Source organism: Ciconia boyciana, chromosome 10 (assembly GCF_034638445.1).
Source record: "Ciconia boyciana chromosome 10, ASM3463844v1, whole genome shotgun sequence".
Taxonomy (NCBI): domain Eukaryota; kingdom Metazoa; phylum Chordata; class Aves; order Ciconiiformes; family Ciconiidae; genus Ciconia; species Ciconia boyciana.
The window spans coordinates 31,011,641-31,037,385 of NC_132943.1; the positions used below are offsets into that span (position 1 = coordinate 31,011,641).

The 25,745-nt window shown below is 42.8% G+C and overlaps 1 protein-coding gene and 4 non-coding genes across 5 annotated transcripts; all 5 read right to left on the reverse strand.

Annotated features, from left to right (window-relative positions):
* On the reverse strand, nt 1-25,336 carry NOP58 (NOP58 ribonucleoprotein). The gene is made up of 15 exons (XM_072873861.1): nt 25,141-25,336; nt 21,601-21,677; nt 19,822-19,874; nt 17,816-17,940; nt 16,640-16,776; nt 15,371-15,435; nt 13,938-14,072; nt 12,900-13,045; nt 11,809-11,935; nt 10,976-11,139; nt 10,115-10,249; nt 8,792-8,853; nt 6,279-6,412; nt 1,109-1,224; nt 1-340 (listed from the first exon to the last, which is right to left on the reverse strand). The coding sequence occupies exons 1-15, from the start codon at nt 25,183-25,185 to the stop codon at nt 284-286; spliced, it is 1,578 nt and encodes a 525-aa protein (XP_072729962.1). The 5' UTR covers nt 25,186-25,336; the 3' UTR covers nt 1-283.
* On the reverse strand, nt 11,557-11,642 carry LOC140657825 (small nucleolar RNA SNORD11). The gene has a single exon (XR_012044513.1). It is a non-coding gene; the product is annotated as a small nucleolar RNA SNORD11 (small nucleolar RNA).
* Nucleotides 12,711-12,794, reverse strand: LOC140657826 (small nucleolar RNA SNORD11B). The gene has a single exon (XR_012044514.1). It is a non-coding gene; the product is annotated as a small nucleolar RNA SNORD11B (small nucleolar RNA).
* On the reverse strand, nt 14,695-14,782 carry LOC140657830 (small nucleolar RNA SNORD70). Its single transcript, XR_012044518.1, has one exon. It is a non-coding gene; the product is annotated as a small nucleolar RNA SNORD70 (small nucleolar RNA).
* On the reverse strand, nt 19,462-19,550 carry LOC140657829 (small nucleolar RNA SNORD70). Its single transcript, XR_012044517.1, has one exon. It is a non-coding gene; the product is annotated as a small nucleolar RNA SNORD70 (small nucleolar RNA).
* Nucleotides 25,337-25,745: the final 409 nt, after the last annotated feature.

The window sequence follows — 25,745 nt, forward strand, 5'->3', positions numbered from 1 at the left end:
TCCATAAAAATGTTTTTATTCCTTATCAGGAGAGACGGCATATGAAAAGAGGATCTATTGTGAGCTTTTCAACAAAAGAAACGGCAAAAAACCAGCAATCCTCTTAAGTAGCAGAGACACTGGGGTATCCTGTTCCAGGGCAGAAGATAGCTATCAAATCCATCTCCTTGCCCTCTTGCAACACAGGGAAGTTACAGTTTTCAGCAAGAGGCTAAAGAAATTATGTCAACAAATGCTACTCTGAAGCAGCTGTCCAAGGGCCAATGTTTCCCCCTGCTCCTCATCAGTCTTCATCCTCATCTTTCATTTTCTTCTTTTTCTTCTTCTTTTTCTCTGTATTCTGCAAACAAATAAATGTTGCTATGAACAAACCATAATGGAGAAGCAAAGCAACGCATGTAGCTAGGCAACCAAGCTCATCCTCAAAGCGTCACAGCAGCTTCCACACTCAGCAAAGCACAACCCAAGAGATGTCCCCTTCCACTATTGCTAAATGCGCTCAATGTTTACAGCACAGTGGGGCCAGTGGGCAAGGGAACAAGGGAAGCTGCTGCTGCCACCACTGCTGGCAGCTTAGCACTGTGGTCAGACTGCTTCAGGCACCGTACCTGCCCTAAACAGAGGGGAGAAAGTAAAATCCCACATTAAGAACAGGATTTCAAAACTGAGCAACTAGTTTGGTCTTGTCCTCTCTACTGTTGCTTAGAGACATCAAATGATGCTTCAGCAATTCAGCAGGTACGGCCTCTCCTCCCTACGAGTTCTAAACAGTAGGCAGATGCCTGTGGATTGGCACCAGGAGACACCCTCCCCACTAGAAAAGATGCAGAAAGAGAGAAGACTAAAGCTGGGGGTGGACAGAGGAAAGGAGGGGAAACATTCCTGGTACATGGAGGCATTACAGTCACAAATTTCCCAGACCTTATTTTGTAATGCAAATAATCTTGGACATTACAGTGATGGATATAATGAAATAAAGTTCCTAGAGTAAAACTGTCCTTGCATACCATGGGTTATACAGATAAGAATATTTTTCCCCCTCACTCCATATGTTTTGGAGAGAATCCATTCCCATAAAGGATCAGGTAGCTGTGCAATTCTGCCTCACCTCAACTGTGGGGCTGGTGGGGCGTTCCTCACTCCGTACCTCCTCTTCAGCTTGCTTTACCTTATCCTTTTTCTTTTTCTTCTTTTTGACAGGTTCATCATCTACAGTTGTGTCTTCTGTACCACAGAAGGAAGAAGAATGAAAGGCAGGTTGTCAGTTAAGAGTGTAAAACGCAAAAGGAAAAGTTTTCTGCAAGATGTGAGAGGATGCAATGATGATAATAAGAATGCAAGATACTGAATATCACGCTGCCCCTTCTTTACATCTCTCTACACCTATTTTCTCTCTGCTTTGCCCTTACCTGCATAACTACTCCCTGCTACAATCAAAATACACAACTACCTAAGACACAAGTGACAGAGTTCAGACAGCACTATTCACATCTCCTGGTACAAACACCACTCCTATATGCTGCTCCCAAAGTTTGAGACAAGCTTGCATGTTTTCATTTGTCTGCCAAATTATCTTCAAGTACTCTTTCTGAAAACAAGACTGTCCGCAATTTGGCAAATATTTTCACCATCATCACAAGAGCAGTGGAAGGACTCAAACCCACATTAGAAATGTGTTCAGCCAGCAGTAGCTTGTTCGCAACTGATTTCCCTATCCTGATGTTAGAAATTTGCTAAGAAGCAGACCAGTTTTCTTAACCATTTAGACTGGCAAACACAAAGATCTCTTAATGTTGAGCTAACATAAAGCATTTAATGCAAAAGCAGAAACTCTCTCCTGCCCTGGAAGACAGGAATTGAATTATTTATATAAGCTGAGAGGAATGTTAACCCAAGGAAAGATTTACTAATGCCCTCTTACATTTATTTTTCAGAACGTCAACAGCTGGCCTACCTAATCACAGTGGTAAAGGCACTATGATTTACCACACATTTTCTAGAATACATACCACAGTCTTAGGAATCTCTAGGTAAAGAAACCAAGCAGAAATCATTACCAAGCTGACAGCCTATGCAATAACCAGGCTGTTACTGGAGCATACCCAAGTTAAATTTATTTGCACAACTGAGTCAGTGCTGGATACCAAGTTTCTCAGTATGTAGTACTCATGAGTAATTTCATGACATAGCAACCATTGTCCTTCAGTAGCTACAAAACTGAGATGCTGAAACCAGTGGTGTTTATGGTGCGTACAGTTGCTACTGGAGGTGTGACTCAAAAAAGACTTACAAAAAGAACAGAAACAAAACCGGTGCAATTATAAAAAACCAAAAACACACAACCTCCTAACATCTTGATTGTACTTTGTCACAAGTTTAGTTCCTCAAGCAGCAGAAGGATTATACGAGTCAAAAATACACTTCAATCTTTGCCTCTAACATAAGCTTCCGACAAAAAATTGGCTTCAGGGTAAAAAATTTCTAGACATGTCTACAGGAAAATACAGCCAGCTAACACATGCAGTTTTCTGGCATTAAAAAAATGCCAGAAGTAAAACAGCAAAGGATTCCAGATAAAGGAACTGGTAAATATAATTGTAAGTGGATTCTGCCATACACATCATTCACAGTGAGCAGTGTGCAAGCATAAAGTATTCAAAACGTGTACAAATAAGTATCCTCACCTCCCTATGTATGACTTGGGGAAATAAAAAGTAGCTGAAAAATAAGCATAAACTACATTAAAGTCATACAGTACAACAGGAGCACAGGCATCACATTTTGCTATGTGACACATTTTCACTCAGCTGGATTGGCAAGCTATGCATTTTCAAGCAAAATGTTGGGTGGTAACCTTGGAAAAATAACTTCTTGTTATTACCCTATGTGTCATCAAGTCTGACACACCAGGCAGTGGAACCTGTCACAATTTACAACCACAGATGATGCACTGTGAACTCATAGGCCCTGTCACTTCTCACAGCTAGCAGCAGACGCATTCCTGAAGATTTCAGTTGCTGCTTTCTAGCAAAGCTCATCACAAGATTTCACATATTTGTACCTAGGCAGAATGAGGATAAAGACTCCAGAGGTGCTGGTCTTTTCCTTCTGGGTGCAACACTTCTAAGTCACTCAAGCCCAGTGGGGTTTCTTTGTGATTCACAGCAGCTGACAAGAATGCCAACAGCTCTTGCTATCAGGCACCAAGGCACAAAAAGCAGCGCCCAGAAGAGCAGTTTGATTGATGGCCCTGTGCAGTGCCGGAGATCACCAGCAGTAGTTCCACTTACCCATTTTCCACCAGTTTCCTGTAAGCTTTTACACACCAGCCTGACGTACCCTCCCTCCTCCGCATGATACTCTGCATGTACAGAATCAAGTCACACTGCCTATCAATAAAGACACCATGTCATGATGTTGCTGTCATTTAAGGCTTTGTGTCTGGCAGGGTTCACTCCATTAATTTAAGATGATATTTCTCTTTTCAAGAGAGACCTTTCCAAGTGACTAGCTGCTACTATATCCTGATGCTTAAACACAAGCTGAGCACTTCACTGGGGGCACTGGCTAGCCCTGTTGGTGGTATTCTTTCTAGCATTCTGTCTAGCCACATTCAACTTCAAAGACTGTAGTCACAAAAATACCTGTCCTATTTCCCTTCCCCCACCATTAAAACAGGTTTTATCAGACAACTCCTTAAGTGGATTATAACTTGTTTCAGGTACTATCCTTCTGCTTGGTTTCTTTTTAGGTGTAAAAGGTGAAAGTGGTTTGAAGTCATGTCTCACCCCCAACCCCCCTGCCAGTTCCTATCCTATCCATGCACCCCGAACAGGGAGAGAGAAAACACCACACATCTCATCTTGTAGTAACATTTAAATCACTTTTCAGTGGCCGCTTCCCAGCTTATTCCGGTCCCTTACTCCCTTCCTCTTGTAATACAAATTGGATCAAAATTGATCTGGTTGAAGAATTCCTTTTTTCCCTGGACTGCATTTCCACCACCCCCATTTATCATGCAGCTGCACAAACAGCATGGGGAAGGAGGGGGCAGAGACTTCTTTCACAACACTATGTCTGGATGTGTAATCGCTGACCAGGGAAAAGCTTAACAGAGCACTGCATCAAAAAGAATAGAGCCAAGAACAGCAGAAATTAAAGGCTCATGGATATTCAAGCGGACATGCAACATAAATCTTAATGCTGGGACCTCCTCTGCACTCTTCTGTGTATTATGGAACTTAATGAACTACTCAAACTTCTCAGACCACCACCATCCCCCTTCTAGCACGCTTTGCAATCATACCAACCATACTGGAAAAGAGCATGGTCATGGTCTGTCTAGCCTGTGTCGGGGAAATCCATGTACTTTGCTGGGTGGTGAAATACAAGAATTTGCAAACATAGGGGCAGTACTATTTTAAAGGGTTCAAGAGGACAGGCTGAAGGGATTAGTTCTGCATACAAGTGATATAAGATAAGTAAGTTCTCTGAAAACACTTCTTCCATAGTCTGAAGCAACTGGCACAGTTAGTTTTAATGCCCAAGTCTCCAAATAAAATGACCCAGTTGATATGAAGAACTGGGAAAAAGCAGGAGCTATGAACCACGCATCTGAAGGATGCCGTATCTTTTCAGGAAGAAAAGCAACACATCCGAATCCTGTACTTTAGGTTTTGGTAAGTTTTTTTAAAACCAAAACAAACCAAACCAACCCCACCACACCAACAAAACAGCCAGCACAGATTTCAGTAGTCCACAAGTATTCTGAATACCATCTACTGCTCAATAATTCTTGGTAGCTCAAGGATACCTGCTAAGCTGCACCCAGCCCCTAAACCAGGAGGTTATCAATGCTCAATAAAGCAAAGGAAGCAAACACAAGCAGGTTTTGTGTATAAAAGCATGAACCATTGAATAATATATTTATGAACTGAATCATCCTCCTCATACTGGAAGAGACCAGGCTGGAAATGAATGTAGTATTTTACCTGCAAGCAGCTCATGCCTGTGAGATGTCAACACTTGCTTTGATAACGCAAGGCAAGCCCAAGGGAACAATTCTGAGACTATAGTAAGGGAAGTTAGTTCAAAAGATTATCAAAAGCAGTAGCTGTGAGAACACCCACATTCTCAAAAAAGCAAATGGGCAAAGTTCAGGCCTCCAAAGTCCTCATGTGTCCTTGTCTCATTATGATAGATACAAGAGAACAAGCTGGGACATAGATCTCAGCTTTATAGCACAAAGGATTCTTTCTCCCTCCAGTGTAACTTTAATTCTCAGCTAAGTTTAGGTTCCTACAAGTTGCTCCATCCACGTACACAGACACCATGAACCAACCCGCATGTGGAAAGATCACACTTCAGCGTCAGCTGAGCACGAAGAGGTACAGAACAAGCACAACTATACTCTGATACTCTAGAACACAGCAGCACAGAGAAGGGCAGAAAGGGAAGGCTCTGACAGCCCTCACCTGCTGCAGGCACAGGTAGTTGACAAGACTTGGGAGTAGCTCATGCCCAGATCTGGCTCAGGGGTCTCAGAAGTGACTTGAAGTCATCTTCCTTTTCCTTTTTTTTTCCCCCTCCCAAGTTACACACTGGGTACTCCACTATCATAGCAAATATTAGGCCAGCCATTTAGAGGTGCTGAAGTGCACCCTGGAGAAAAGAGAATGTTTCTCAAAATGAACCATAATATACAACCAGATTATTTTGAAGTTGCAGTCCAAACTCTTCACACAGTAACTTAGACAAGAAAAGAACAACTGTGGCCATAGTTCAGTTTTAGCTCTCTAGAGAATAACAATTGTTCATGTATTATGTACATTCAGACCAAAATTGCCAAGTGTCATTTCACCTCAAATTCTGACATTCAATGTTTATATGTTGAAACATGCCAGAAAACATTTCTATACAGAATAAAACAGTATTCTTTAAAGAAAACTGGGCAAGTTCTGGTTTTACAGAGGACCTTTTTTGTCTTCAAGATACTGAGGCCCACTAAATACAAACCTGCTGAGTAAGAAATTCTGCAAGAAGAACATGAGTAGAGTTTTGTTTTTAAATGTTCTTATATGCTCACGACTGTTTAAAAGAAGATATTTAAAGTAAATTGACTGCAGCCTGGTGTCAGTCCATAAAGGATTTTTTTTTTTAAATACTGTCACACTCCACTGTCATGGAGAATAACCAGGTATTGTGGCTGGCTGTAAATGTTAAGCCCCACTGCACGATGCATACAGCGACATGCCAGCAGCACAGATGCAGCAACTAACCTTTCATCTCTGCTTTGAACTTCTTTGCTTTCACAGCAACCTCTGTGCCTTGTTCTTCCACCTCCTGAATTTTGCGTTTCTTTGAAACAGCAGGAAGCGTAGAGTCACCAGATGGGTCAAATATTTTTACTTCACTGTAATGAAGAAAACAAGTCAGTTAAGTAACAAAAAGAAGAGCTAGCCCCCAGGTAAGATCCTGCAGTTGAACATAAACTTTCCGACACAACCTCCTGAGAATAGTCACAAATCAATCTCGCTCAGCTAACAAAGCATCTACAGGTAGTGAGCCCCTTTTTCAAATACATGAATCGTTCATCAGTAATCATGACTACAGGAGATACCCCACGAAGTACAACTGTCTGATCTGAACAGAAGATAACAGTTAAGTAAGAGTTGGGTTCTGGTTTATATCTGTTCAAGGCTCTACAGAGCACTTAAACACTGCCTCTCCACCATTACGTTCACAGGGCACAACTCACAAGGCAGGGTAACGCTATGGCTCATCTCTGTATCACTTGTATCACTGACTTTAAGGGACATGCGAATACCTAATCTGTGTCTGAAACTGCCTCTTCCTGAATACTGCATGCTCCTTTGTTCAGTCCCAAACTCCTCTACAGGCTGCAGAGAACCAGCTGCCCCGAAACCCAGTGCTCTTTAGTTGGACCTTTTCAGGCGCAGTTGAATCATCTAACGCTTCTAGCAATGAAGCAATTTTTTTCTTACTCATTCAGAACAGAATTCCTACTGAAGGAGAAAGGAGTTTTAAAACTGTAAGCCTAAACTATTCCCCCCCAGCCACATACTGAGCATCTGAACTTCTCTAAAATAGGAATCGGAAGTAGCTACCTTGCACAGGTTACAAAAGCAACTGAGACTAGCGACTAGACTGGGAAGTGTGCGGTAACGCTAGCAGACAGTGCCATCAATTCATCCTCTATGCACCAGAAATTATTCTTATGGGTATGAACACTGCATATTGCTTTACAGAAATTGATTACGCAGCGTTTTGCAGACAGTGGACTCTGCTTCAGTTAAACCCAGGCAAGAGCTCACTGGCTTCCTTGTCATTGTCAAATTACTATTACTACTACTACTACAAAAAATCAGCAAATAAACATGCCAAAGATAGGTAATGCACTCTCACATCTTTTTTGGGAAGCATACTGAAATGCTTCACTTGAACCTCATGTCTAAAAACTACCTCACAATTAACTTCTGAAACATTACTTTGATCTAGCTAATTCATACAAGATCCATAGTTCCATACAAGACTAAGAGATTCTTGCTAATCTCCTTAAAACACTAGTTTAGCCCTTCAAACAATCTCCATAAAGCAGCAATACTGCCATTTTTGTACTACAAGGACAGTTTGACAGGGACTGAGTCAGTTTCCCTTTTAGGCAGCTAGACTAAGCCAAACAGCCAGGAATTATCTTCAGTCTCTCCCCCAAGCCTAGACACGTTTGCAGAGCATGTCTAACAGTAGAAACATGTCCTGGCAGGAATTCATGACTCCTCATTTCAAGAGGTCAAAAACCTGCATGCATGTAGTCTCCTCAACACCCTCCTCCCTAAGCTACTGCCTCCTTACACACCCTGATGCTTCATTTACTGACACTGTCTTTTCAAAAGCTGCTCCAGAAATCACAGCCATCGCTACACTTTGAAACACCTAGCATATGGAAACGAAAGTTACAGCTAGGCTTGAGAAAGATGTTTGGGGACTGCAGATGGGTGCAACAGTGCTATTTTTTCTCACAGAACTAGCACCCAGCCCTGGTTTTGCTGAGCACTTGCCCTGTCTACGCCGAAGATTCAGCAAAATAAGCAGGCCAAGCTAAGCAAGAAGCCTGCAACTAAATTAAGTGAAAAACCCAGATGTCACAGCTCAGACTAATAATAACCTGTTTCAATCCTTAGATGTTCAGCTGTCCCAGTTGCAATTTACAGTGTCACTTAGGGCACCAGAAACTGCTCTAACAGCGTCCAGAGTACAGACCCTATCTATTGCTTAAGATATGTATTACTTATCACATATGGGACCTAAACAAGGAGATGAAGCTTTGCTCAAAACAAGTGGTGCTTTTTTCTTTCCTAAGAATAAGACTAAGTAGGTCTCTAGGACAGCTTCCATTAATTCAAACACTGATTTCCTCAAATTTAATTTATTCAGACTCATATTAAATAAAGCTGCTACATATTAACTCCCCAAATTATTCAGCTTTTTGGGCTGATGCTGATAGCACCTAAATATACTTATCTGATGATGTAAGTAATTTACTACTAGAAAATCAGGACCGTTTCTCCAGTTCACTGGCTTTACTGCAACTGTGAAATGCAGGAAAACAGGAAATTCCCATTAGCAATGGGACTTGTCATTAGTGTTTAAGAGCACAGAAAATGTTTTCTGGATCTTAAGTCAACTCAGCCCACAACCAAAAAGTTTCTCAGAAATAAAACCATGGGAGAGTTATTTCTACTCAGCCAAGCTGAAAGGAAAAACTATTCACCTCTTGTTTTGATACTTGTCTGTCCTAGCCAAGGCTTTTCCAGTGCCACTTATTCTTCTTATCTACAAGAAAAATTTAGAAGTGAAAAACAAATCTACTCATAATGAAAACAATTCACAACACAAATTCTACCGCTCTTGAAAGGAATTAAAAATGGAAAGATAGACATATATTATTGGTCAGGCTCTTGTGTACCTGTATGAGTCTTACACCTGGGAGTAGAATAGTGACAGGGAGGTAACTGGGGTGAGAAAGGCATGTCCCTTTAATATTGCTCTTCAAGAGCCCAGTTCAATTAAAGGGCATCTAGTACTGGATCAAACATACCACAGCCACATGACATACAACGTCATACATCTAAATTCTCAAGACCAGCACAAATTTGTGCACACTTTCTTTTTTTTTGCAAGGGTAACTGCATGTCAGGGCAGGTATCACCCTATGTCTGGCATAAAGCCAACCTTAAAACCACAATACAGGCCCCAAACTGGATCTGAATTAAATTTGTACTTGTCAGGTGATCAGTTTGTGTTTTGGTATTAACATGTCTCCTTGCCTTTGCTTTGATGGGAAGTATCACCTCCCATGAAATGCTCAAGGAGGAGCAGGCAGGTTTTTCTGGTTTTTTTTTTTTGTTCTAGTAATGCCAGTACTACAGCATTAGTATTAGAATTTCTAGCTTGGAGGGCTGAACCTAGTCGTCATTTACAAGATCACATGCAGCAGTCATGCCACCTAAAAGAGGAACGTGAACCCTACGTTATCCCAGCGTGCTGTGCCAATAGCAACAGATGGAACAGCAGGTATAGAGAGGCAGGATATGCATTAGGCGATGGTAGGGCAATGCAGCAATTTGCAGAACAACATCTTGCTTTAGCTACAGAGAAAGCTCCTTAAGACTAAGCATCACCAGTGTTCAGATTTTGGGGAATCATGGTGGAAAATGGCGGGGATGGGACAACACACCCAAATGCGCTTTCTTCTAAGGTGAAGAGAAAGAAGCTATGAAGTAATAAGCAATCTTTGCAATTAATACAGAGAGGTAGTAGAATGTAAAGGTATGATGTTACTCATCTTGTTCAGAATCAAGATTTTTCAGTATAATATAAATGAAGACAGGCATGTAAACAAGAAAAACTGACATACAAACAAATGGATGCAGCCAGCTTACAAACCCTACTGCTCCAGCTGAGGTTGGGAGAAACTACAGAATGACACTAGATCACACAACTGAGTGAAGGGAAAAGACTCAGAAAGCAGTGCATCAGAAAATCATACCATAAACAAGAATGTCAGCTTCATGCAGCTCTCTGCTAGACTTACCCCTCTCTCTTCCAAAAGCCTCAGTCTTGTCTCTACTTTTAGTCTGTTCTCAGCTCCCATTTCAGCACTGGTATTCTCTCCAAGGGCATCATAACGAATTGTCAAGGCAGTCTTAGCTGCCAGCATTCGAGAAATCTGGAAAAGCCAAAAAGAATATTAAATGCTAAGACTTAACATAAGGCAATGATTCACTCTGATCTGGAAATCGTACCCACAAACAAAAGAAAAAAGTAACCATTTACTAGCAGTGTTTAGTCCAAAAATCAATTAGTACATCATTCTTTTAACATTGAAATACTGTTAACGTAACACCTTATTTTCTTGATAGAGGGAAATATCTGAGACAGCAAGTTATACATATCCCACTCTACCCCAACCTTTAGATCAGGTTAGTTTGAGGTGTAATTTCCAGCTGGATAGCTTTCTCAACAATTCAAACACATATTCATCCACCTGCATTATAAAAACCTAAGCTCTTTAAAAGCAAGCCACAAAAGTTACTAGCTTTAGCACAACACCAAGAGTCCAATTTTCAAGCAAGACTAAAGCCTGTAACAGCTTAGTTTACTATCACGTAGAAGAAAGGAGTAACATACCCCTTGAGAAAGCCAGTGTTACATCATAACTTCGCAGGAATACATCTGTTATTACTCAGATGTGTCAAATGGACAATCCCATTTGCTTTTTCAAACAGGAATGAATGACATCTAAAGATTTGTGGGACAGTGGCATTTTCCACATAACCATGAAGCACAACAGTAAAGCAAGCCATCAAAGAGCTTCACTGTGAAGCTCAAGCCATCTCATCCACATGTTCATGCTCTGGAAAAAGCCAAGCTGGTAAACAATTCTGCAACTCACCTTTCCTTTGTTTTTGGTATTGCTTTGTCCCACTAGGGAAGCATGATAGATAAGGCCAAATTTAGGTGTGTCCCGTTTAGTCTTCAGTGCTCTGAAGAGTGCCTTCTCAGCGCCCAGTAACTGAACTGTTGAAGCTGGATGTTTTGCCAGATTCAAGAGGGAACCTAGAAGGAGGTGACACAGCAATAGTAATTTGTCAGAGGAGCAGCTAGAGAAGCAGGAGGCTAGATTCCTACACTATTCAAAAGTAGGAAGCTCAGAGCCACCTGTTTCTGAGAGCTGCTTCATGTTCATTTCCTGAAGGACAGGTAAGCCATTTCAGTCTTTCATGCTTCAACTAACTCTGTCTTGGTCTGATTTCAGCAACAAGAAAGAAGGCTGACTCAATAAAACATATTCCACTGGAATAATGCCTACTCCTGACAAAGTCTGGCAGCAAGAACTTGTAATCACAGAACTGCAGCATAGATAACTGAAATAAGGCTGCTACACCTTGAGCCAGTCTGACTGTAAAAGCCTAATGCCAGTTTGTCAGCATTTTACCTCAGAAGTGACTGGACTATCAGCAGGAGGCTCAGTAAGCGTCTCAGAAGAGGTAGTGACTTAAGTTGCCCTCATACTCCAAAAAGAATTCAGGCCAACTGAGAACTTCGTCATCACAGACTACTACCAAGCTCACGCTGATATTCTCAGATTCCTCAAGAGCTACCTTCCCCCCTTTACCATGAGATATTAATCAGTGCCTTGCATAATGCTTTTAGCTGACCAGCTCCTCAGAGAAAACCTCTGATGAGGTCATCTAAGCTTGATTTACACCGATCAGTGCAACCCACCTGCATGAGCAATGAGCCTCGCTCCAACCAGTTCACCCACCATGATGGTGAGATTAGGAGCAATGGCCATCATTCTGTTCTTTAGGTAGTCGTACAGCTGTGTCCGATACTCAGAGATTTCAATCACCTGGCACAGACAGAGTTTGGTTACAGGAATCAGTATTAGCTGACCAACAAATACTAAGAGCTAAATATATTGAAATGAGGAAGTGCTGTAAATTCCAACAAAGACGACTAACAAAATGCAAAATGCACAGACAACCATGAGCCAGAGTTATAGAAAGCGTTACATAGGGCATACTCCCAGAACAGAGCTCCATCCACTAAGTGTATTGGATCTGTACTGCTCATTCCCTTATGCAACTTATTTTCTCAGCAAAGCTCCTGATAAAAGAGCTGACAACATGCCAAAGACAGTGAAGCAGAACAAAAATACTTAGTAAGGACATTTTCTTTAGGACAAAACCCTGGAACATTCAGTTTTCACATAAATCTTTGCCACCATTCTCTTGAAATGGGATAAATGCTCTTTACTTGTTCCATACAAATACACACAATTAGAATGCACATACAAAAGCAGCCCAGTCTAGACCAAGAACAGGAACTCACTACTAACCCTGCCACTCCCTTGTAAAGTCACAAAGGGATCCAAATGGCACCACTAAAGTCAGAGGGAGTTCACATACAATCTAGATGAGAGCAGGACAGGGCTCCTAACTCTTCTGGGGCTTCAGTGCTCCACTTTTAACCCAGGGTTTATCACCTAGCTTCAAAAGTGACAGACTAAAAAGCAGCTATACAGTAGCATTATCTCAAGGACTTAAAAGCACAATGATGCCAAAATTCCAACCAAAAGTAAGACTGCTACTTTTGGAAGACTTTGTGCAGACATCAACAGTCTGAGATGGCTCAGATGAGGTAGTGACTGTGTACCCTCATGTCTGTACATCAGGAGAGCAACAATATAGGAATCATCACTGCCATCAAAAGTGTGTTAGCAACGCTCTGCGAAAGCCTCTCCTTGGTAGAAGAGGCTCTGATATGGCTAACTAAAGTGGAGTTCCTATTGCTATTCATCCACATGTACATACCTGATCACAGAGATGGATTATGTTGTTTATATCTTCTTCCGACACTTCTGTCCCCATGGAAATCTCAGCAGCAGCCTTCACATCCTCTTCGATCTCCTCTGGTAGGATGTCAGAAACATCAGAGGCAGCAAAATTGCTTCTGTCTCCTGTGGAGGACAGATGAAAGCATGTTTGTGCTGGGGGCGAGATGAACTAGTAAAAAAAGCACAGAAACAGACGAAGATAAAAGGCCAAAATAACAACAGCAAGTCAAGTCTGCTGTCATCCTATTCCAAACTCACAAAATACATGTCAATGTTCTGACTTTATGTTTATACTAGCTGAGAATGGTTGGAAATACTAAATTTGAAACTAGGAAAAAAGCCCTTATTCTGTAACACTGCATACTTCACCTTTCCAGTAGCTGTTTGCTGCAAAATTTTCAGTCACAAGATTTCAAAGGAAGAATTCCAGGAAGCGAGCAGTCATTTACCACTAACCAAACCTATGTAATTCTTCCTACAATTGGGAGAAAAGCTCCCTTAAAACCCACAAGTCTCTCTCTGGACTGCAAACTTAATTATTAAAAAGAAAATCATCAATACAAAGCACATGCCTAAGAGGTGAAGCAAGTGTCCGAAATATCACAGTGGTTATTCTTTCTGCTCTTATGGATAATTATAGCAGTTGTAGTCTCCAAGAACACCTGTAAACAGGCAGTAACTCTCTTTACATCAGTTTTGGGCAGCTAATTTCCAAACTGGTCTGCTGACTAATTGTGATTCTAAGAAGATATGCTGGTGGTCCATGAAGAACTGACTGTTGATATGGTGTTAGCGTTCTCTTAAGCTTCAAAATGGTAAATTGCATCAACATACAGATGCAAGCATACACTACTTTCCTACTGGCCCTATTTACACTGCCACTGAAGGCAGGATTGTATACAGGGTCATGACTAGCCAGATAAGCAAGTGAGTCGCTGGTCTACAAATCAGGGCATGTTAGTATGCAATGCATTAATGGCAACATTCTCCAGGCTCATGCCTCCTTATTACTCACCAACTTTCCGCACACATTTACAATATGCTAGGTTATCTGTGATGATTTTGCCCAATTCAGGGAAGTGCCAACCATACCATTCCCTACAGCGCATGATGTAGTTATTCAGTTCTTTGTCCAAGTCATCAAGAAGTGCTAAGAGAAAGAAGAATGGAATTTTTTTTCTAAAGAGGTACTCTAAAAATGGAAAACTCTCAAATCAACAAAGTTAAATAGTGTACAGGGAGGTAAACTGAAGTATTTTATCCCATGAAGACTGGAATGAAACATAAGCTGCAGTACATTAGAAGTCTTTACTTTTCAGAGAACTGCATAATCCCAGGCACAATATTATAGAAATATTAGAATTCCCATGTGTGGCCTGAAAGTTTCATCACTGGGGCTGTCTTGGACAGACTCCTTTAACAGCTGCAAAGCACATTCCCCTGGAAGGGGAGCAGCAGCCAGTTATGCTTCCTCTCAGTCAAAGTGCTACACACAACACTGATGTAAAACTTAGCCATCTAATAAACTTTAAGGAAAAATGTTTCAATGGTGAGAAAGTGATCTTGTATTCAATTAGTTGATTTAAAAGACTGTATTAAGCCCTTTAGTTGCCTTTATAATATAAATATACCCAACACAAATCCAACAGGCTCACCATTTACCAGATATGACCAATAACCGGATTTACAACATGAGAGTACAACACCCACAGCATGTATTGCTACAGAGCCCTGAGGCTAAAATATTTCCTGCTAATGCAATACCAACATTCCCACCTGTTGTCTCAGTGGTAGTGACGAAGGAACTGACTTAAATCATTAATTTCAGCTTAACTACGTTTCATCATTGACAACAGTCTGGGAATTAATATTTCAACCAGGATTCCTCACCACTGCTTCACAGCAAGTATGCCAATTACGATGTGGATGTCTTCAAGGAAGAATGAGGAATGGGCTTTCCTAGCTGTGCTTACAATTTCAGTCTGTTTTCCATTAAGCAAGCAAGGAGCTGGAATGCAGCATTACACACTGCAGTGGGTTTTACATGCCTAACGTAAGAGTCTATTTCTACATTGCCCTCTACGCAAGATATCACCAAAATGAAGGGTCAGAAAATCCTGTCCTGTGGGGCCCATTCTCCCAACGCTACTCAGAAGGGAGGCATGTTGGGAAGTGAAGTCTTCAGAGGACCGAACTAACACTGCCTGTATTTCAGCTGATCTCTATGCTAAGAAAAAGTGGATGCCAGTTTACTGCATCACCCTAAAAATGTTCCTGCTTGTGGAACCCTATTAAGAAAACACACCTTATGCCTACCTGAACACCAATACCCAATTTACTGAAACATGATAGGAGGAAACTGACAGCAATACTTTTCTGTAACCTATGTAAAGAAGTCAGCTATCCTAAGCCAAAGCCATTAATAATTTAAGCTCTAAATATACTTACAAATTGCCTGGATAATCATGGTATCTACTTTGTCTGGGCTGAATTTCAACTTGTATCGGGAAAGGCTGAGGAGACAGAAATACAGTTTCATCAGCATCCTGACATCCTGCTGCAGAGTGTGTCTCACCTGTTCCTATTTCACATGAACATAGCTGTCCATACATTCATTCATACCAGCTCAGTTTTATGCCACTGACTGCTCTCAGCTGTAGCCAGAAGCCACACTGACACAAGTTTCACAACAGCTCCGACATGTGTACATGCACATACCCTGTGACCAGGGTGAAAGGGAAAGTTAAGGCTATCTGTACCACGTGCAGGAGACTGAACATGAGTGCTGTGGCAGGAAATTGGCTGTTGGTTTCTTCTGCATGGTTCCCCACAAAGAGTATTTGTCAACAGCACTTCCAGTTCTGCAGTGGCTGGAGGCAATCCACAAAACTGTACCAACCCAGCAGCAAATATCAGTAATGCTAATGTGAAGCAACAGAAGAAACTTCCTGGAACAGATTCTCACTGTCTGAGAAAGCCCATTACCATCTGGCTTTAATGTATTTTTAAAATTTCTCAGTATGCTACAGTAAAAGACACTTGATATCAATGAGGACTTGCATCTTCAACATCCTTTTTCAATATCAATGCCCACTTTCTAAGCAAACATGCATCTATTTTTAAGGAATTAGCTACAGCAAAGCAGTTCTCTAACTTCCCAATAGCTCATGGACAGGACAAGCTCATGTCAGAATACGGATTAAAAGTTACTCATGAATGAATGCTTGACCCCATGCTGATCCAACAACTTTGTATTTAACTACTGCTCCACTAAACCTAAAAGGCAGTCATAGCAAGGTAGGAAGACAACTCTGCCTTTAACATTTACGTTATGTGTTATATGGGTATTTATTTTGGCATAAATCAGCAAGTCATGGTCTTCACCTTGTCTCTCAGTGGCAATGGAGTTTTAAATGATCCATTTGACTGCTACAGAGACATTTCAAACCAAATCCTAAAGTACATAACATGCAAAGGAAAGCTATCAACTTCAACTTCGGGTGAAGATGAAGCCTTTCCCTAAAGGGTGGGTGCAAACTAGAAAGCCCTTCCTTTATAAAACAAGATTTCAGATACAAACGTGTCTTGATTTACAGAGTATGAGACCATGTCACATACTCAGAGACATACTCAGAGACACTTCGAGCAACACAGCATAGCCAAGGACACAGGAGTAGGGCAGACATGGAATGAAATAGAGCTGTTCTGGAAACTCACCTGTGCGCCAGACCCAGACACATAGCTGCCATCTCTCGAGAAGGGAGGCCTGTAATAAGCCCTTCAATCTGTGAGCGGATGCCTCTCATCAGCTCTGTAACCATTGGGCTGTGTATACAACTCAAATTCAGCTTGTCCTGCAGGATGGAAATCAATGGTCCAGAGTCAGGCATGACAGTGACATTCCTCTAAAGCCCTTCTTCCAGCAGCCGTATCTGGTTTATCATTATACCTGGTTTTCCCACTGCAATCCTGTGATCACACAACAGTTTCAGACATCTTTGATGCTCAAGGTAGCGACACCCCCAGTTCCCCACACACTAAGAATTCCAGTTTGGAGAGGAGATTTATAATGCTCTATCTGCTATGTAGACACTGGAACCAAAGATTCAAGATTTTGCAGTTTATTAGAAACAGTTTGGCCACAGAGAGAAAATTCAGAGGTAGAGGGTTGGGGACTTTGGGTCTTTTTCAGAGGACAAAACTGAATAATTAGTTCAAAGTCCTTGGTATTATTCACCTTAACACTAAATCCTCCTCATTTTGCAGCCTACACCAGTCTCCTAAGACAGCATGAGGAGGTCAGCATAAAAATCACTGGAACAGCGAGCAATCAGACACAAGATAGGAACCTGGTATTTGACACCTAGGAGACATTGGAGAAATCAGTCCACCTCTACTGTACTTCTTTCTTCCTCTGGCAGGCAAGGACTGAAGGATGTGCACAAGTGTTTGTAGACTGAGGAAGGCAGAATGATGCATACTCCCAACAAGACAGTAAGTCATCACCCCACTATTGCTGCATCTGTTATCAAGGAATAAGCGTGTCTGCCTCGCTGGGTTTTTGTTTGGTTCCTCCCCGCCTCTTTTTCTGGATGGGATCATTAGGGAAATTAATTTTTTAATCTCCTGGGTTTCTAACCAATATTTAAGAGAAATCAAGCAAACCTGAACACCTGAGCGCACTTTTACCATATTATTCACTTGCGTACTCAAGATGACATCTTCCCAGCATACATGCAGTACACGTTTGATCATAAGGATTAGATATCTTCCACACTGCAAACACAGCATTGGCAGTGTAATCCATCGCTAATAATTGCAAAATCTCTGGAACCTGACTATAAGATTTCAGTAGCATGAGACAAAAGGAAGAATGGCAAAATCAGTTATCACCTTTATGACACCTCCAAGTTTGGCATCTGCTACAGCCAATTGTTCATGGGCATCTTTTGCCACTATCTTCTTGAGAATTTTCTTCAAGTTCTTGCTGAGCTTGCCTTCTACAAGAGCTGTGGATGCTGTATAAAACAAAAAGACCAAAGACGCTGTTTCTTTCTCCTCCTAAAACGTGTAAAAATAGTACTCCTAACTTGGTATTTTTATTTTAACTACCCACAGTAGCTCTAGTCTGAGCTGTAATACTACTTCGCCATGCAGTGGCTAAAATCAAAATAGAAGAAAATTATACACTTGCTCCTTTGAAGGCCTAAATCAAAAACCCTTCTCCCAGTTGCCTCTCCTTTCTCCATGTGGTTTCAGTTCTATTTCTGTCAATTTTGTTTAAGGATCTCTACAAACAGTATGCCATATGCTTTAGATATATGTTTAACATTTCCGAAGGCAAGGTTATATAGGAACATTTTGTGTATCATTTAATTAACCAACCATTTTCCAGGTCCCTTAGTCAGCAACCATGATATCCTAAATTGAGTAATGGCTTATTTGCATCCTCTAATGATGATAATGTACTATCTAAAGCCCAACAAAGAATGATACCAAACGCACTGACTGGGCAGTCAGACACAGACCTTTTTAATATAGCATGTAGACTGAAGAATTTTAAAAGGACATTCTTCATTCTCAAGTATTAATAGATCTGTAAAAGCTTTACAATCCCACACAATACATTTTAAGCAGGCACTTATACAACTCTTTACAGGTCAGCTCTGTGCTCCACTGAACTTCTGTGACTGATGCAACATCTTTACCACAGTAAATAGAGCAGAAGCCGGTGATTTTTGATTTCCAGAACCTTAATGAAATGTAAGGGTAAAAATCTAAGTGCTGTGCTGAGTTTCCTCTCAACCTTACTACAATGGAGATAAATTTCCACCTTTTGAGCTGGCCAATAGCTTCTAACCCACTTAAAACAGCCACATAGTCTTCCCTTCAAAATAAATGTGACATAGGTAGTCTGAATAATCTCTCCCATTTCAGAGATAAGTAAACCTGAAGCAAAGTAGTAGAAGTTTTTTGGGTTTTTTTTTTGTTGTTTTGTTCTGTGAGGTTTGGTTTTGGTTTTTTGTTTTAAAATCAGCCTAACTATACATGATCTGAATCCAAACCTGTGCAAAAGCAGCATAATCCAAAAAATATGCCAGGGAGAGGAATACACAGCAGCTTCAATCTCAGTTGTTTCACTCGCATCTTATGCGTGATGGTAGTGTCTCCATTCTTGTCTCCTTAGCTTCCTTTATAAGCTATCCCTACCACATCAGAATATGAAGATCCGTTCTTTAGTCATAAACGTGACCTGGAACATCCACCTACTGATGTCATACAGCACATTCAGCAGTAATAGTCACACCATTTCTGAATGATTAGCTAGAACTTTTATCATTTCTTTCTGTTCTAGTCCACAGCATCACACATTTAAGTGTTGTAATTAGTAAAAATTATTGAATATAAGGCTTTCCATTTTATTTAAACTGCTGCATTTCTTTTAAGTGGAATACAGGCAATTTTTTAGGCTGAAAAAAACAGGCGTAACATGCATCCATAAAACAAGGGCAGTTGTAATAATATGTGCACTCTGATACCTGTCTGTTGTCTCAGTGGTAGTGACGAAATGTTGACTCAAATCAGCTATATTCAGCTTCAACAAGAATCCATCATTGACAACAGGCTACATACATCAGTCAAAACATTCTACATGGTGCTCATTAGTGAGCTGCTTGGGAAATAAGCATGGTAGGTAAAAACTAGACTTCATTACATCTCTACTGCACTATAGACTGGATGGATGACCTCATAAAACAACAAAACCTGTTAACTTTGGAAAAATTTGTAATTTTAAAAACTAAGCAAGGAAACAGAGCAGGGACAGAGGTAAGTAATGAGTGAACTAGTGCATGACAGGGATTTTTTTTCTTTTCTAAGAATGGTGTTAACTCACTTACCAGCAAGTGCTTCTGTTGTGTCCTGAAATTTTTCAAAGTGTTTCAGCTTTACTCTACAGAAGAAAAATACAAGTGTGTAAACGAATGTACATAAACCAGATGCTAGAACCATTTTACCTTTTTTCTCCCTCTGCTATTGTAGTTCCCCTCTTCTCCCTAAGACTGCAAGAGAGCAGAGATCAATATCCAGATCCTCAAAAAGAAGGAAGAGCACTAAACCTGCTGATTAAGTTTGAGCCTGATGTGACTTTTCAGCTGGGTCCCACAAAATTAAAAAAAAAAAAAAGGAATTTTGATTTAGTATTTCTAGGACCGACATAATCAGAAAACCTAAGCCCCCTTTTTGTTTTATATTTCATATTTAATGACAGACATCATCCATTTAAATTTCAACACTGTACCCTGATTAACTATGCGTCACTGCTGATTGACTGATGATAGCATCTTCCCACTCATCTTCAAAAGGGAACCTTCTGCCTCTGTGGAATGCATAGCCTGCACAGCTCAGATTTAACATGCTTTTCAACCAAAGGCATCTTCAAAGACTTTAAAACTGAACTGATTCATTGCCCATGAATCCTCAAGTCCTCCCTTGTAATTAGATGTTAGAATACAAATTCTGAGATGAGCTTAAAACAACAGAAAATTCTTCCATGCCCTAACTGTTGACCAGAGCCAAAAATCATATGGACAGTGTTTAACCACCCTGTGGCAGGATCCTTAGGCCCAGATTCCCTCTCCCCCTCACACAGTCTGTGGTGTTGATATACAAAGTTACAGTTAAGAAGCTATTTCAATCCAGTAAATTCCTTGTCAGGGACAGGCATTTGACTAATCCAGTTCTGATTAACCACTGCTCTTTGTGAGTCAAGTATCTGCAAAGGAAGCAAGGTCACAGATAAAGCTGAATGCTTGAGTTAAGCATTCACAGAGCCCAATAGAAGCTCCAGGCTTATACTGCTGCCATTTCAGAAAAGCAGTAGAGATAGGAATTACTTTGATCAGAGTAGAGATCCATTAAGAGCCACATCCTGTCTAGCAAGTGGCCAAGATGATGTTTCCAAGACAAGATTAACAACATTACAAACAAGCAGATGTGGGATATTCCAGCCTCTCTCCTCTAAATACTGTTACAGAGCAGGATAAATCCAAATCACAAGGCATAGCTTGTTCGGAGGTATCTGTTATAACCAAAGCTGGTTAGAAATCTTCCAATAAAAACACTGACTTGGAAGGAATCCACCATTGTCCCCAGCTTTAGGGCAATTTGCTAGAAAGGCCAGCTTGGTCAGTGGACCCTGCAATCCCTTGCGCAGCTACACAGTGGTGCTAACACTCACTGACGGCATGGGCAACAACACTAACTCTCAATTCACAGTGATTCACATGCTATTAGTTCCACCTGGATTAAACTTTTTTTTAAAAGAATTTCCTGTGAGCACAAAAACCTGTCATTTCAGCCAGTTCCAGCATTACAAGCTTGGATGTTCTTGTCAAAGCATCCAGATATCCTTAAAATATTGTTCAATTTTTTGCTTCTGTGACACATAGTAATGACTTCTGCAGCTTAATTACACTGCAAGGAAAAAAAAGTTATTTCTTTCACTTTTTAAGTTTCTCTGAGTATCTAACTTCACATTATCATTGTTCACAGCTTTTAGGTTTTACAATACTGAAAAATAAAAATCAATACTTCTTTCTGAACCTCAGATGTGCATAACTACAGGCAGTCATGTCCTTCCAAAAGCCAGGCTGCTATCCCCACATAAAGCTGCTTACATTTTGTTTGCTTTTTCAGGAGTTTCAAATTCTTTCCATAAACTGTCAACTTCTTGGAGTTTTTTCTCATTCAGAACCTGTGGAAGAAAAAAAACCAACAGAACACAACAAAAACTCACACAACTAAATTTAAAGCACTTTTGAACAACCTTCAACCCTGCATTCAGCAGAGAAGACCTGAAGCAGATTTACAGTGTATCCAACCCCTGGAAGTTAATACTGATCAAGTCAAACTCCATTTTGGTCACTTCCAGTTTCATAATTCTCTCTCAGCGCTTTATCCTACTAATATACACACAATATTACAGTGTTTTTACTTTCAACTGAATTACAGAAGTTGCTCAATAATGGCTGGGTCCTTCTGAATCTGCACATTAAAGCAAAACCCTCTCCTTGTTTATCAAAACTGGGCTCGCTCCACCTCCTCTACAGGACTCATTCACAACCCCAGTGACCCAAAACCAAACCTGTCAGTACTTTGAGAAAACACAAACATGTCTGGGATGCCTAACAGGAAGGAGTGATCCCACAAGTTATTTCCATTAATCTGAGCTAGCCCAAGGAAGAAAGAGAACGTCTCTATAAAGAAGACTTTTAATCACAGCTTGGTAATCAACTGAGCCAAGAATTACCTAAGAGGCAGCAATGGCTTAATCCCATCTCTGGACAAAGGGGATCCCCCTCAGTTTTTAAACAGCACAAGACTAACAATTACACCCCTAGAGCCTACACATATTTCACAAAATGCAGAATGTCCTGCAATTTCCTAGAAAAGCGCTCAGGGGAACAGTACAGTCAAGATCTTCACAGCATTATGTTCTTTACACTTCACTCAAAAATCTTGTGGTTGTCCCCCCAATGCAAATGCAACACAATTGCAATTTGATTTGGTGCAGTGCATAAATTGTTCTTGGGATTATGAGATTTTCCTCCCTTGCAGATTTTTAAACCCTGGTCAAAGGAGGTTGTCTTTTTTAAACTCAATAAATAAACATAGTAACTAATTTTCCACAGACTCTGAGGCACAGAAAAACCTCAGGGCAACTCTTCCTTTCCTCAGCCTGATGATTCTTTCCTCCAATTCATCTTTCCTGCCCCAAGGTCCACAGAATTCTCAGCCTCTATAAACAGACGTGGGTGCATAAAGAAAAATAAAGACATAGAAGCTGCTAAATTAAGGTTGTTAGCATATAGAAATTACATGCCTATGGATATTTTGTGTCCTGCAAGGTAGTAAGACTCCTTGGAAAAAGTCTTCCAAGATCTAGAACATGGCTATGCCCCATTTGCTCTTACTATTTAGACTGTTTGCTTCTCTGATGGGAGCAACACCTACAAGGGAATAGCTGAGAGCTATACAGCTTGCAGAGGACAACAGTTCTTGATCACTAAGGCATAAAGGCAGAGCACAGTTATGCTGGCAATGGACATCTGTGGGCACTGCTGAAAAGGGAAGTGGGTGACCATGACTGTCTCCCAAAATTCAGAAGCACAAATTCTGTCCAACCCTCAAGTAACTAAAAACCAAAAAACACCCCAAACAAACAACCTCCCCAAACCCCCCAAAAACCCCAGCAGTGCCAATCTTTAGAGACTGCTTTAGAAAAAAAAAAAGCTAAGCTCTGCAGAGAATATTTTGATATATATGAACATACAAGTGTTACAATGACACAAGTTTGCAGATGAACAGCTACCCTGCCTAAGAAGAGAAAGCTGGGTGATCGAGAGCCTTGCCCTGCAGATGTGCACCATGACCAGGGCTCTCACCGTATCTGGCCTGGGCAGCTGCAAAGAGAAACAGCATGGAAAACCAAAGATTGTCTCAAAACATATATTTTAATAAAATACTACTTCTGCTCAGTTCCAGCAGACAGCTTTCACCTCTCTCCCAACCCAGCCACCCCTTGCAGCCTGCTCTCTCCTGCACGGAGCAGGGGTGGACAGCCACCTTTGAGCACTGCTCCTTGAGGCCCAGTGCTCCCTAGCTGCTCTGCACACACCACAGCCCAGCCCCACGCCCCAGCTGCTGACACCTGCAGCCGAGTGCTGCAGTGCTTCTGCAGAAAGGCTTCTTCACTTCTCTTTATGCCCCTCCTCCTACCTTTGCTTTATGCCTACCCTGCTTCCAGAAATTAAAATATGGGTTATTTTCAGCCCCTCCTGGCTCCTGTGAAAGGTTAAAAGGCCTTGGCTCACTGCACAAGAGGTAACTTTTTTTTTTTTAGTAACTTGGAAGGTGTAGGATACTACCCAGTATGAACGTCCAGTGAGCAAAACCTTCAGGGAGATTGCTGTATGTGTTAGTTCCCCAGGTATAAGTGTTGGGGGAGGAGGGCAGAGAACAGAAATGCTTTTAGAAGTATTTTCATCTTCTCCCTGAGGCTTACATCTTGAAATCCTCCTTGCCTGAATTGCACAGCTGCACTCCAATGAGAAGGAAATGTCGCAGGGCAGATGAAGTAAACATAGCGCGCTCTAGAGCACCCAGGGTGTAGCTCTGCAGCAGGCTAGGGCAAAAGAAACCAGCGCCTTGCTCTCTTTGCACCTGCACTTGTGTTCACACAAGCTAAACCCAGAAAAAAAGACTAAGCTGGGGGAAAAAAATACAAGTCTTATGATCAAACTATGAACAAGCTGGTGGAACTGTACAGGCATCAACACTCAAGCAAGAGAACAGGCCAGAAGGGAGCATGGCACTGTAGGAGCTCCAGTTTAGACTCGCTCAAAGCACCGTGAAACTGCAGCCTTTTGAGCCACCTCATTAGGAGGCTGGCAGAGACCTGTGAAGCGGTCTGTTCCTCCCAGCCCACGCTCACGGCCGAGCGAAGGAAGTCAGGCCACACACCACACCTGCAGGCATGCTCGCCCTGCCCGCGTGCTCAGCCAGCCGACGAGCCCCGCTTCTGGAAACGCACTCAGGCCAAGGCACGCCACGCACCCGTTTGGGAACACACTGCCTGCCTGCCTCCCACGCCCCCCTTCCTGCATCCACAAGGTTTTGCTGGAACTTCGGCCAGGAGGGCACGGCTAGGAAGAGCAAGTGGTCAACGTGCCCAAACCCGGGTGCCTCCAGAGACTCCAAAAGGGGCACGGCCACGGGTGCACGCCCTCCTACCAAACCCACTCCTAGGGTGGCAAGAAATGAGCGCCGTGGGTAAGGCTTGGCAGGACCACCGAGGAAGCCCCTCTTCCTCCCCGCAGCCGCCTTCAGACTCCAGCTGCAGCCCCTTCCCCGCGCCTCTGGCCCGAGGCCTCCCTCACAACGCGGCCCCTCTGCTCCTACCCCCCCCCGGCCCCAGAGGCACCGCACAGGCCCGCCGCGCGGAATGACTCCCCGAGGAGCCGCCCGGGGCGGGGGCACTCGCCCCTCGTCCGCGTTTCCCCCCGCAAGCCCAGCGCACGCCCGGAGCGCTCCCCCCGCAGCCCTCACTTCTGCTTCACCACAGGACGGCAGCCGCCCCCCGCGCTGAGACCCACCCGGGCGGGGACGGGCCTCGGCCGGACGGGAGGGACCGCACCTGCCGGCCCTCCACGCCTCACCTTGAAGATGGCGTAGCCAGCGGCGGTCTCGAACAGCACCAACATGGCGGCGGCGGGGCCGGCGGCGGGCCCGGGGGGGGCACGGCCACGTGCGCCAGCAGACAGGACCCCCGCTCAAGCGCGCGCGCGCGCCGGAAGGGGAAATGGCAGCAGCGGAAGCGAGCGCAGCAGAGGGAAGCGGTAGGGCCGCCTCCCCCGCGCGCTCTCACGAGCCACGTGGCGGACGGCGGGATCACGTAGCCGCGCGCGGTGGGCGGAGCCTGTGCTGGGGCCGTTAAGTGCCGTTACCGCCGGCCTCTGCCCCTTCGCGGCCCGCTCGCCGCTGTCCCTCGAGGCTCTCCCGCTGTGGGCAGCGCTACTCGCCCCAGGGCCGGCCGCTGGCCTGGCGCCAGCCGTCCCGCTGCGTCGTGTTCGTGAAGGTTCGAGCCTCTTGACGTAAAAAACCTCCCTGTAAGCGTTCAGACGGCTGCCCGGTGCGTGGGGGCCTCTGTGGTAGCCCGGCCGCGCTACGTCCTACCCGGCTGCTAGGCACTGCACCTGCGGCAGCCGTTCACCGACTGCTGCTTCCTCGGGAGCAGTGAGCCCCTGCCCAGCGCTTCTCAGGC